Source organism: Cydia pomonella, chromosome 3 (genome assembly GCF_033807575.1).
Source record: "Cydia pomonella isolate Wapato2018A chromosome 3, ilCydPomo1, whole genome shotgun sequence".
In the NCBI taxonomy this organism is placed as follows: domain Eukaryota; kingdom Metazoa; phylum Arthropoda; class Insecta; order Lepidoptera; family Tortricidae; genus Cydia; species Cydia pomonella.
This window is the reverse complement of record NC_084705.1, coordinates 3,161,708-3,175,478: the sequence shown is the minus strand read 5'-3', so window position 1 is coordinate 3,175,478 and position 13,771 is coordinate 3,161,708. Positions and strand designations below refer to the sequence as shown.

The 13,771-nt window shown below is 38.0% G+C and overlaps 1 protein-coding gene across 3 annotated transcripts in view; it reads left to right on the top strand.

The window, feature by feature from the left end:
• The first annotated feature begins 7,280 nt into the window (after window positions 1-7,280).
• Window positions 7,281-13,771, top strand: part of LOC133515797 (diacylglycerol kinase theta) — a 67,404-nt gene continuing 60,913 nt past the window's right edge. For 2 of the 3 annotated variants that reach the window (XM_061848386.1, XM_061848385.1), the window contains exon 1: window positions 7,282-7,533. In XM_061848386.1, the coding sequence (XP_061704370.1) occupies window positions 7,404-7,533 (130 nt within the window). In that variant the 5' untranslated portion in view covers window positions 7,282-7,403. Of the gene's footprint in view, window positions 7,534-13,771 lie in introns of all 3 variants that reach the window. The other variant, XM_061848384.1, reaches the window with a different exon arrangement.

Genomic DNA, 13,771 nt, shown 5'->3' with positions numbered 1-13,771 from the left:
GAAATTTATTTTAATACTTATATATTAAAAGTACAATACAGCTGCAGATACCTATTCTCTACGTGTCTTCCTTGTATTTCATAACAGGTTTCTCAACGTCGTTTGACTAACTCCATGACGTGGCGAAGATTGATGGTATCTCTGAGTTTCTGAAAAACTTCAGTTATCTTGTTTCTCAGTTCTTCTTCTACCTCCTTCCTCTACTACTCTCAGGGTCAAGTGCAAAATGGCGGATGATTCGGTCTTGTAATGGAACTGGTACTTCATCGCTAATAGCTGCTCTCTCCACCTTTCCAGACACGGGCTAACCTTCGCGAACTCGCTGTATCGCGTTTACAACTACTTACTCGAGCGTTTCTTGGTACAATTCGATCAAGGAATCGCTCTATGTACACGCTGTGCTAACGCTCGATTACCATTTTGTAATGCTTTACCGTAAATTAAAATCATGTCCATTAATTCGGGAGCAGTAGGGAGCGTGCATGAACTGTAGGAGGCAGCACAGGAGCCGTCAGATTTTTGGCGTGATTTTTGGATTGATGGCAGAACCTACTATGCACAAGAAAACACGTGACGTGTACATGTTTATGGTTCCGATTCAGGCCACAAGATGGCAGACCCTCCAACGCGTACGGTCCCTATAACTTACTTCTGTATTGAATGACTGACATCGTCAAATCAAAGTTGAAATAAAATAAAAATTATTTAACTTTATACCAAAGAGTTTGTCACGTTTTGAAACAATGTACCAAACTTTGTGGTGTTTAGACTGTTTAGTTAATTATTCTCGAAATCAATTTTGGTAATAATACAAGTATCAGGCGGGCCGTATGCTCATTTCCCACCATCTGGTATAACAAGTTGATATCGTTTGTTTTATAACTTGGAAATATATCAACTAATTTCAGTCATAGATATACCTCATGTCATTTTAGGTATGTGCAGTTTCATTACAATCCAACACATAGTTTTAAAATGAGAACGAAACTCCTTTTGTATGGGAAGTGGGAAGGCGTAATTCGGCAGAGCTTGCTGCAGACTCTTAATTTACATTTACGGACAAACTGCTGTTTGTGAGTTAATCGTTAATCGAGTAGCGATCGATTCACAAGGGCCACGCTGTATGTATTGTGTTACTGTAGTTTGTAATACTTAATCTATTTCCTATATATTTACCTATGTGATTATTTTCTTTTGTGTGTCAAATTCCATACTGGCGAATTAGGATATCCTATAACGATGGTTGTGTGTATGTAATAAAAAAAAAAGAGAAAGGGCTAATAATAATGGCCCCGCTGTTGAATGCTCTGCGCGTGTATCGGCGGGGAAAGTCGCTCATTACGTTCGGGACGATAATCGCGCCTTTGACACTAAAATAGGCGTTTTTACCTACCTACGGAAAGGTCGGAGGCCTAAATATGCTAGCTGCCTAATGTTGTGGCCAGGCATGCAGAGATTCGGCGAATATTCGTGATGGCGTCTCTTTCATTTCCTTGGGTAGCGAGAGACGCCATCACGAATATTAGTGGAATCCCGACATGTGTGGCTGCACCCTAATATTTGCGCTAGGAAATGTCGGAAGTATGTATCATAGATTTTTTAAAATGTGATAGTCAGTAAACGAGCAGAGGAGCCACCTGATGGGAAGCGGGGACTGTCGCTTATGGACATAAGCAACATCAGATGCGCACCTGATATGTTGCTGACTCTTTTGCCTGAAAGGAATACGGCTGAAAATTTAGCTGGAAGAAAAAAAAAATTATTAATGTGGTGAATATTATGAACGATGATGGTTGACACGTTGGCGAAAGATACCTCAATTTTGAACCGTTTATTTAAACAGCCCGTCAAACGAGGCAGGCGAGGCGAGGAATTGTAGTATGCGGATCACAGATCTTTAACAGATGGCAAAACAAAAATATGGCACAAAAATACCCAAGAAATAATTAGCTGGTTGAGACCCCCATGTTGTAGGTAGCGCAAAGGAAATACCTTAAAAAAAGAAAGAGATTAGGCAAAACTAGGGCTAAGTCGACCTTATTTGGCTTTTCTTTTTTCAGAGCTGTAAAGAGAATCTTCTTGAGAATAAGGCAAGCCGGCGGGAATCAAGTTTTTCAGACACCCCACCACTAATGCTGAAAGGCTGCTATATGTGGCTTCCCATCAGCAAAAGGGTGCTTATGCACCTGGAGCATAAAGTTGGGGACACAGCTCATGTATACGCAACGTATGCAATGCATTATGATATCTAGACCCTGAAAATTTTTGTTTAAACAGAGACGCTTTCCGGTAGGTTTTCGTACATTGACCCGACTATCGCTATCTCTATTGCACGCGCTTAATTATATTGCTCTCAAACTCCCACAGTGACATTGACAACCAGTATCATGAGCGGGACAGCAATATAACTGCGCGTGCAAGGGAGATACCAATAGGCGGATCAGTCAAGCGTCTCTTCTTTAGAAATATACTTGTCATGCGTTGCGTTGCGTATGACAAGTATGTTTCTAGTTATGATTTATAGGCATGGAATGCCACATTTAGTGCATAGTCCTATATTGACTCCCAGGAAAACTAAATAAATTCGATTCAAAGATCCCCCGTTACTCTGGTATGTACCTTCGTTACTTACCTAGGTATATACTTCTCAGTCTAATAGGGGTGTACGTGACGTTATTAAAAACGAGATGTTATTTAAAAAAATCGGCCAAGTGCGAGTCGGACTCGCACAGGAAGGGTTCCGTACCATTATCTATAAAAAACGGTCACCCATCCAAGTACTGACCCCGCCCGACGTTGCTTAACTTCGATGATTGGATGAGAATCTCGAGATTGGAAAGAAATATTTATTTTATTCTGTTTTTAGTATTTGTTGTTATAGCGGCAACAGAAATACATAATCCGTAGTAATTTCAACTGGCTAACTATCACAGTTCATGAGATACAGCCTGGTGACAGACGGACGGATGGACGGACGGACAGCGGAGTCTCAGTAATAAAGTCCCGTTTGACCCTTATTGTACGGAACCCTAAAAATATCAAAAAATTAGTCGTGTTATCTGGTTCATTTTATTTAGAATTGTATACTAACCGTTTCGTCATTTGACTCTTAAGCTTAGAACGTGCGGTTTCACAGCCGCAAAAAATGTAACGTACGGCATGCTTCATTAGCGCACGCACTTGCAAGACCGAAACCGTCAGAAATTAAGAGGTTGTTACACCTTTCTGAATTTAGTAACTGACAAGAGGGACGCCGCAATACGTGAGACACGATAAAGGAGATATTTCTTATCGTGTCTCACGTATTGCGGCGTCCCTCTTGTCAGCCACTAAATTCAGAAAGGTGTAACAAACTCTTTAATCGCAGTGCGTACTCATCATTGGCCAAATCATCTGTTGTAGATGCTTGTTGCGGCGCTTGTGGGTTTATGGTACTGGGCATCGCCGTTGGTGGCTATAAAGTCCTATAGCAGCGCGAAATGTCTTCCCACATCGATCGCACACAAATCGCGAGTCCGCAGGAGGTGGTAGAGCACGACGAAGACTTTTCTGCTTAAGGTGCTCCAGCCAGTCTCCGTCGTGCTTTGATATTCCGACTTTAATATCGTGACGCCATTCTGGTCAAATTTCGCCGCGTACTAAAGCCTTAGACATTGGTAGTTGGAAATATGCATAAACTGAAAGTCAAAATAGTTATGTTCTTGTCATCCACGTTGACGCGCAGATTAGTCAAATCTAATCTTTAATAACATGACAATAAGAATCAAGACACGGTTCGTCGTCGTCGTGAATGACACGATCTAAATATAGGGACCGTGCGCGTTGGAGGGTCTGCCATCTTGTGGCCTGAATCGGAACCAAAAACAAGTACATTTATACGTCAAGTGTTTTCTTGTGCATAGTAGGTTCTGCCATCTTGTGGGCTACATCGGAACAATATACATCACAATTACGCCGCGCGCCAAAAATCTGACGGCTCCTGTGCTGCCGCCTACAGTTCATGCACGCTCCCTATAGGTTGTTTTATAAACAAAACGCATTATACATTTTTTAACCTTCTGAATATTATGCTGGATATATAATAAGGCTTCAGGTTGTTTTGAATTTTAAATCTGTAATCTGAGAGTAGGCGGTAAAATATGTTTTACAATTTGTCTTTCTGTCGGGCGCGCGCCCACGCGGCATCATATTTTCAAAACATGCAACATGGTGCTGAAAAGGTCGGATACCTTTAAAAATCCCCTCAAAAAATTAAATAAAAATATACTTAGTCATTTAAAAAAACATATGTACTCTACCTTTCTTCGTATTTGAAATGAAAAGCAGAGTGTTTAACTCGAATGAGAGGCATTATTTCAGTCTTGAACTATTAATAATAAACTAGATGGAACTATAAATGCATCTGCAGAAATGAGTGCCTTTCATCCCTTAGTTAACAATCTACTATTTCATCACACTTGCTCGAAAAAGATCTTATTTAACTCCCTAAGAGGTTTCAGGGAGCCTCTTAGGGAGTTAAATAAGATCTTTATACGTCAAAAAATCTTAAATATGAATTTGGATTTTTTTTAATTGTTAATAAGGAATAGATGCAATTGTTCCGGTCAGTAACAAAATTGTGGCTTCGCTTTGGCTTCGCCCAGCGAGTGAACGATACAACAACGAAAAAACACACATTTGAATTTGGTTTTTTTTATTTTATTGGAAACGCAAAGGGAATAATTTTATCTTGCCAATGATAAAAAACATTGATGTCTTTCAAATATAGGACGAAAAAAACTTAAAATTGTTTTTTTTTCAAAGTACCTATGTAGAGTCTTTTATATAACTTGCCCTGTTAGCGCCACTTGCACCGGTTTAACCGGCTAAATTTGAGATTGTGCTGAAATTTTACGTAAATATGAATATCGGATGACAATTCAATGTTATGGTGACATGGAACTGATCTGATGATGGAGACAGGAGAAAGCCATGGGAACTCTGTAATAAAACAACGCAATCTAATTGTGTTTGGGGTTGTTAGAATTGTCTCCATGAGTATTAGTTGCCTGTGGACAGAAAAGTACAGTCAGCGATAAAAGCTTGTACTAAATATTTTTTTTGCCTTAACATTATTTTACTTGGAAATATAGCAAAGGGAACGTTTTCCATCTAGGGACAAGATAAGGACGTCTCTGAAACATACGACGAAAGAAAAATCATAGAGTCCATCTAAGTGAGGAACAAATTGAGGCGTGCCATTATAAACGTCATATTTTCATAGATAGGAAAATGTTACACTTTGTCATTGCAAATGCCATACAGAGTTTAGCTAGGTCTGACTTTAAGTACATTGTTCCGGCCCTGACAAGATAATGATGTCGCTGAAAGAAAATTCATAAATAAATTAGGTTTTTTTTATTGGGAACATAGCAAAGGGAATAAGTGCATTTGTTCCGGCCAGTGGCAAGGCGGTGGCGGCTCTGTGCGAGCGGAGCGGGATGCTGCGCTCGTTAATATTGTAAACAAGAGCTTTTTCGATTGGAGGGCGGCACCGCGCACGCGCCGCTCTCAGTGACGTTGTGGGGGCGTCGAGAGTTTAATATTGTTTGGATCGCGTCTTAATCGATGCTTACAAAGCTGAGGAGTGGAAGAGGTTGTTACTGATTTAGGCAAAGAACTCGGGATGTACTAACATTAAATTAAATATCCGTAGGTACAGCCTGGCTAAAGTTAAACCAAGCAAAGTCAAATGATAGGTAGTTGAGTCATATCAAATGATATTTCGTACATAAGTTCCGAAAAACTCATTGGTACGAGTCAGGATTTGAACCCGCGACCTCCGGATTGAAAGTCGGACGTCATATCCACTCGGCCACCGCCGCCACAATTATTTTAAACGTCATAATTTCTTAGATGTATGACGTTTAAAAAACACTTGCGCAGTCTGTGCTGTCAAAATCGCTGCCAACTTAGCTTGGTCTAACTTTAACCATTGTCGTTACGTTGAAAAAAATTCAACTTTCTGCGTTTTCATTTTTCAAATTTGTGGTCTTTATAAGGTTCCGAACCTCAAACTGTCTGTCTGTAAATACTCTAAACGCGCGGAGGTATCGTCTTGAAATTACTCCCTCAAAACTAAGCCGTGTACTTAGGTCTACAGTCCCTTGAAGTTGTGAAAAAATAGAACTTCTGAGTTAACGTAAAAAAAAGATACTTTGACATTCTCAAGGCAATAAAAATGTATAGGGTACTTTCCGTTGATTTATCATCATTTGAAAAAGCTCAAAAATGTACATTCTAAAACATTTTCTATATATTTTTGGTATAGTGAAAAAAAAGTGATTTATGAGGGAAAATGTAAAAAAAAATACTAACCTCCCCCCCCCCCTTTATCTCCGAAGTTTACCGAAGAAAATAAGTGAAATTTTACATAATATTAACATTACTATAAATTTAACAGGAAAATATAATCAGACCTCTTGTCTTGATAACATTTTTTAATTAACTAAAAACATTTCCGAATTTAGTTTGCAATTTAACCAACTTTACGTATGTTTATTAATTTTATTACACTTGATATTTGTATGCGATTACATTAAAGATACTTTTTTTTTTCAAATAAAAGAACAATTTTTGAAATCGGTTCCTAAAACTAACATCGTGCAAATTAGTTAGACAATTTGCCGATAGATGATGCTGTAAACAATTATACTTAGTATAGGTACTTCTGATTAAAATTCTTTCGTCTTTATACTATACTATACATATATTCAAAGTTTCACATTATATATTCAAAGTTTGTACCGAACCCTCCGTGCGCGAGTAAAACGAACTCGCACTTGGCTTTTTTTTACATCAATGACACTTTCTAAGTACTCGTAATATTATATACATTTCTAAGTTTTAAATCGCCTTTTTTTTTTTTTAAGTAATACGTGTATTTTAATTTTCTAACTCCCATATAAAACTCCCTCCTTCCCTTTTCTACTTTAATGTGACTACCGTCAAAATATTACACAGGAACTTATAAATTGTGTTAAAAATATATATGTACAATAATAAGTTGTCTGTGAACTTAAAAAGTCAACATATAAATTGTCTCTTAAGAATCTAGTGAACAAATAGTTGTGTTAACTATATTGTTACTAAATGAATAAATGTCGCGATAATTCATTTTGAGGTTACAGAAGCAAAGAAGCGAAGTACTGTACGGCAGTACAAGCTCACAACCGTGGTCCGGGCAGGGCGGGCTGGGTGCGCGCGCCGCGGCGCGGGCGGGGCGCGGGGGGCACGCCGGGCGGGCGGGCGCCGGCACGCAGACGCGCCGCGATGGTGGGCCGCGACAGCCGCTCTGTGAGCGCGGCGCGCCCCTGGGCGCCGCGGCATGAGTAGCGCCCGCCCGGCCGGCCCGCGCGCCCGCCATGGCGCAGGCCGCGCCCGCGCCCCACCGCACGCACTCCTTCGCCAAGAAGACCTTCCACAAGCCCACCTACTGCCACCACTGCTCGGATCTCCTCTGGGGCCTCATCGGCCAGGGCTACGGCTGCGAAGGTACGCGCATGCGCGCCCGGCGCGTCGATACCGGCCACGATCAGGGTTATGCAACCCGGGGCACGACCACCTGTCCGCGCCCTCGACCTTCCTACCCTTAACCCTCGCGTGCCGTGCGTCGCACGACCGAACCTGAAACTCCGGAACGACTTCCTTTTGTGAGAGGTTTCCCACGGTCCCAGTTTTAGCTAGTGTAAATATATGTGGTGTTTCTGATCAGGAGACGACGGCCGGCGAGTGGACGGAGCATATTGATCGATCTGTTTTGTAAGAGGTTTTTTCCTACGGCGGCGGCGCGCGGCGCGCGGGGCGCGGTTGGTACCTCCTGAGCTAGACGTGGCCGTGCCGATTTGCTCCAGGTCTGTACCATTCCTCTATCCTGCTCCATAAGTAACATATTAGACAGAGACGGATGCGTTAGTCGCCGCTCGAATCGTCACTGCCACGTCTGGCTACTGCGCCCCAATTTTTCAACAGCTTTCATCCTATCGTCCGGAAAAACCTTCTCTCCTCTTTTGTGTACAATAACCATTATTCTAGGTAACTAACAAGATTTTATATTAAACCTTTTACCTACTTATGTTCGTGGAAAACTCCATAAAGACTTGGGCGAGTGTCATGCTAAAGTAGGTACTTAGGAGTACCTACCTGTCTTAATGATTTGAGTAAGTTTTGAAATTGCAATAAATAATTAACTAGTTTTCGCGTAAAAGGTAATTTACATTCGAGTTCGAATATACACATTACATCTCCAAATTTATACACAATCAAGCGTGACGCACAATAGTCATATCTACATTCAGCGGATCTTACCTTTAATACGGGAACATACTCGCCCGTAAAACGCAAACGCATAAATATCGGTACACTAACGACCCGCCCCTGCCTCACACGGGCTACACAAAACATTAACAGATTATACACCTAAACCTTCCTTAAGAATTACTCTATAGATAGGTGATAATTGCATGAAAATCCGTTCAGCACTTTTTGAGTTCATCGCGAACATACAGACAGACAGACGCGGCTGGAGACTTTGTTTTATGTAGTGTAATAATAATAATGTTAAGCAAAATACCTATGATATTAATTTTACGAATGGCTTATTTAGTGTACCGAATTCTCTCTATAATAAATTACCGATTTCACATTAAAGAATGACTATAAAAACTGAAAAACAAGAAACAGGATTTCCTAAATCTTTAATAGTCTAATTGCTTTAAATTTGCTTTTTAAGAAAGCTTTTTAACTACCTAAATATATTGAATTTTATAAAGTTACAACTATTATTTTCTCTTAATACTAAAATTGGGGACAATATTACACAGATTAACACATTCGCAACCAACGTTTACGGAGCGCTACGCTCGTAGCCGATTCCAGAGTTTGCCCGCTTGATAGAGGAAAGAGACTGCGAAAAGAGAATCCGGCGAGCGGGTTCCCAGTACTCAATCTGTTAATGAATGAATGAATGAATGAATGAATGAATGAATGAATGAATGAATGAATGAAATTTATTCCAGAAAATTATTTCCATATACATTATACATTACAAAAAGAATTAAATAAAATTAAATAACATCCTAAAATTTAAATATAATATGTTAAACTAGGCCGAAACTAAGCAAGGCTTGAACTATGGGTACTAGGCGACCATATACATACTTGTATAGATAAATACATATTTATATACATAGAAAACGCCCAAGGAAAAAATATCTGTGTTCATTACACAAATAATTTCCCTTACCGGGATTCGAACCCAACACCATCGGCTGCATAGACAGGATAACTACCTACTAGGCCAAACCGGTCGTCAAATCAGTCTTCCATATTGGCTACGCAGCCTGTCGGCCGAGCCAAGGGGACAATCGGTATTGCTTCGACAACGAAACGCTTTGTGTCTCTCTATCACTCTTCCGTAATAGTGCGACAGTGACAGTTGCGTTTCCGATATCAAATATTCGGCCGAGTTACTCCCTTCATCTGTATCATTCTAATAAACCATTTGAAAATGCGTCAATTAAGTACATTAGCGGCTAAAGAGCCTAAAGATAAATCGCTTCCTAGGCAACTCTTCAGAAACAGTTTAAAAGGAAAGGGTCTCGCAATCAATTTTTAACCAGTACATATTATCAAAACATCCCATGCATTCAACATGTCTCATCATTGTGTTTTGATGAAAACGGTAAAACGTAACCAGCGGGCTAAACGGTCGCATTTTTAACACGCTTTTATTAGGTCGATCTGTATGTAACTATGTAATGGAATCTAAGGTAACTAATTTAACCATCTTCCAAGGATCGTAGCGTCATGAAAATTGGCAGCTGTATGTAGTTCTGATGACAATACAATAATATGGTACTGTCGAACTAATCTGATGATAGAGCTGGAAGATATGAACTGGAACTTCTTGATGGAACATCGTATCATAGCTGTGTTTGGATTTGTTAGTCTTGTAATGAACTTTGGCCACGATTAGGTTTCAAGGTCTGATGATGAAGCCGGAAGATAAGCACTGGCATTCCTATCATAGTCGTGTTTGCACTTGTGAGGTCATTTTTGGTTTTTATGTGCATTTATAAAAGCGTGTTTTTCTAGTGTTTTTTAAACTATTAATTTATTGCCACTTGTCACTATGCCTGTCACTTTCGCACTTACATACATGTTAGAACGTGACAGGCACAGTGACAAGTGATAACGCGACCGAGCTACAGACTCTGGTGGAAGAGAGTAATTAAAAAGTTCTAGTGGATTTTACAGTGTTGCAATTAGAAAAACATACTCGTATTTAAAACGAAAAAAATGCCGAAACTTCGACGTTTTAACCGAATAATTCGGCTGAATACGAACATAGTACGAACGTAAATTTTATTTTTTTATCCTTTGTTCTAATTAAAAAAATATTAACGTCAGAGCATTCCTGAGAAGTAACCCTACGTGAGATTTCAAGGTTTGTCCAATGGCTAACGTCACCTTGTATATGTAATACGATATTTAAATTAGTGTTATATAAAGAATAAATAAATATATATATATATATATATATATATATATATATATATATATATATATATATATATATATATATATACATAAATAATATATACATAATAAATTGTTAATATAAACATATATCCATTAATTAAGAATAACGGTTCAAGAATGGATACCATCCCTGTTTTCTTCTTCTGGTCTTACATATTTTATGAATAAGTAGGTATTAACATGAACACACATTATAAACCATTTCTACATGTAGAGTCAAACGGGGATATCGTCATTTTCCTTGTAGTATCGCGGATACGCGCATTATAATATGTTATAAATGTTAAAATTTATTAATTAGTGTACAATATCCATAATCCATACAGGTCCCGAATTATTATAATTTTTGTCCGCGTGGTAAATCCATTGCATGCACCGCATTGCCACATCGGCAAATTTAAATAGCTTTTGAAATTGTGAGAATTGAATTGGAAATTTCTATTTGACCCGATAGAATTTTTTTTTTTGTATTTATAAATTTTTGGTCTTATTTTTTTTTTATAATAGGTATAAATGTAAAATAAAATACATACAAAATATTCTTTAACTTTAGCTGTAAGTTCCACGAAGTTTCAAAATGAACATATTCTTACTTTTCTCAATCGATATAAAATACTTACAAACATTAGGTATGTTATCTTTTATATATATTCTTCATTACTCTTATTCAAAATTCATAACCAAAAAATAGGCTCAGTTCGTATAATTAAAGGCGCTTACTGCTCCGTACCGCGTACTTGGATAAAAAAACATAAATACCTACACGGCTAAGCCACACACATCGATCTCATTCGACAACACAAGTAAAATAAAGTATTCATACATATAGAGCGACTGCAATCAACAAAGTTATTAGTTCACTGAACCTGCTGAAAAATTGAAATATATAATTAATAATTTCGAATAATAATTAATCCCACGTTGATTTATCATTCATGTAGTCTTGTGTGGTTTAATAAGCTTTAGAAATAAGTTTACGCTTTACATGATTCTTTAGGCAACCCTATTTATTTATGTTTAGGAACATATTTTCTTTCATGAAATATTAGTTTCATCCGTCAAATCGGTGAAGGTTGGCCATATATAACATATCTAAAGGGGTCCACTAATCAGTGTTCTTCACCTGTTCGCCGGACGATATCGCCGGCCTGTCAGTTTTGATTCCCTTGCGAGTGTCGAAAATTTGCGGAAATTTGCGATAAACGGCTGTATCTTTTGATTGCGTTGGCTTAGAAGTTTGATTTTTCACATCTCCAAGGGACAGTAGACCTGAGTATTTCATATAAATTCCAGCTTGATACCACCACGCGTTCCTGAGAAAAAGGGTCTTGACAGATAGACAGACGGACGGACGGACAACAAAGTGATCGTATAAGGGTTCCGTTTTTTTCCTTTCGAGGTACGGAACCCTAAAAAAAGTAAAAGATAAATCATTTTGACGCAAAAAAATGTATGGGTCGAATTCAGCTAACCCTCCATAGACAGGCCCAAAAATTTTCGTGTCAAAAAAAAAATATTCTACTTTTTCCTTAAATCAGAACACGATTACCGAATATGCTCTTAAACGGATCCCCACGGCCCGATTCGAAGAATGATTAAGATCTTGCAAAGATCTTTAAAAGATCGAGATCTGAAGAGAAGAGTTTAACTCTAAACGACATGTCAAAATTGACGTTTATTTCGATTCCGCTGTGATCCCAATAAGATCTATCTACGATATTTCTAACGTCAAGTGACATTGGTTGCCCGAATCGAGCTACTTCTGTCAATTATAAGTTATATATATATTATAAGTTAAGAAGTAAATATACTTAAATGTAATCTGAGTGTTAGCATGTAAGGTTTATCTGTTAGTGCTAATATTATATATATTAAATAAAATTAAATTATACGACATACAAACGATATCTAAATGTGAACTTATCCAAACCAGAACATAACGTTCTCGCATGTCATTTTTCGAATCGGGCCGCCACTATTTAAGTTACACCTTGTTCATCTTGTTTTTATTGAATTCCGTTAACTTCAGGGTATGGGTAAGTACGTTGAAGCAAACAAAATAGCATAGTTCATTTAAAAATATTTTATTTATTATATTTTTTTATAAAAAGTGTTTAAATGTTGCATATATCGTTGTTGTAACACGGGCATTACATTTAACTACAACTAAACAATTGAAAACTGTGACATCATTGTCATTTCGATCATCGAACGTCCGAGATAGTACTTACGTAGCAAATGTATACACTCGTACTAAACACTAATCAATAAGTAAACAGGCCCTAAGGCAAGTGTACACGCTCGTAGGGGTCTTATCAGATAAAAATAAGATATTTATTATCTCCGAAATGGAGCTAATTAGAATACCGTTGTCTTTGGGATAATTGCTTAATTTAAGCTCAGGAATGCACCCTTGAAATTAACGAAAAAAAAAACAATGTATAGTCAGGCTAACAACAAAAAAAAGTTATACTCATGAAAATAGTTTCATGAGTATAACTTATAACTAGTACTGGCACCAAAAGAGAGGGATGAGTATATACTCATCCCTCTCTTTTGGTGCTAGTACTAGCGTAAGACAAAGACAGTACGGTTGTCTCTGTCTATGTTTGAAATAAGACAGTCAGCCCGATTCGAATCGGGCCGAGTCCTTGGCCAAACACATTTTAGATCTTTAATTTACATGTTAAATCCTTTTTAAGCAAAAGGACTAATAAAAGACTACAAGAACAATGTTATTATTTCTGTGGATCTATTTTAAATAATTAATGAATTAAGAAATATTTGAAGCGTCACTGGAAACCGCCGCGTAGCCGCCTACGCCCGCTACGCCGTATCTCGTAGGGTCTGCGTAGCTGCGTAGAACGTCTGCCGCGCTAATGCGCCATTAACATCTATACAAATCTCAACTCTATTTTAAAGGCTTATTTGTAATATTGTGTAGGTTATATAATATAGTACCAAGGTGCAACTACTTAGTTACCAATATTTTAAGCAATGGACTTTATATGAAAACAATTAACTTTCAATAGAAAATAAGAATAATTTTTATATCATTTTTTATTTTATTTACAGAACAAAATAATAAATTATAATTATGTCTAAAAAATAATCATCATGTGCTTTACACTGACATGATGTTTAACACTTTCTGTCATGTCTAAAGACGTTCTAGAATCTGTTCAATGAG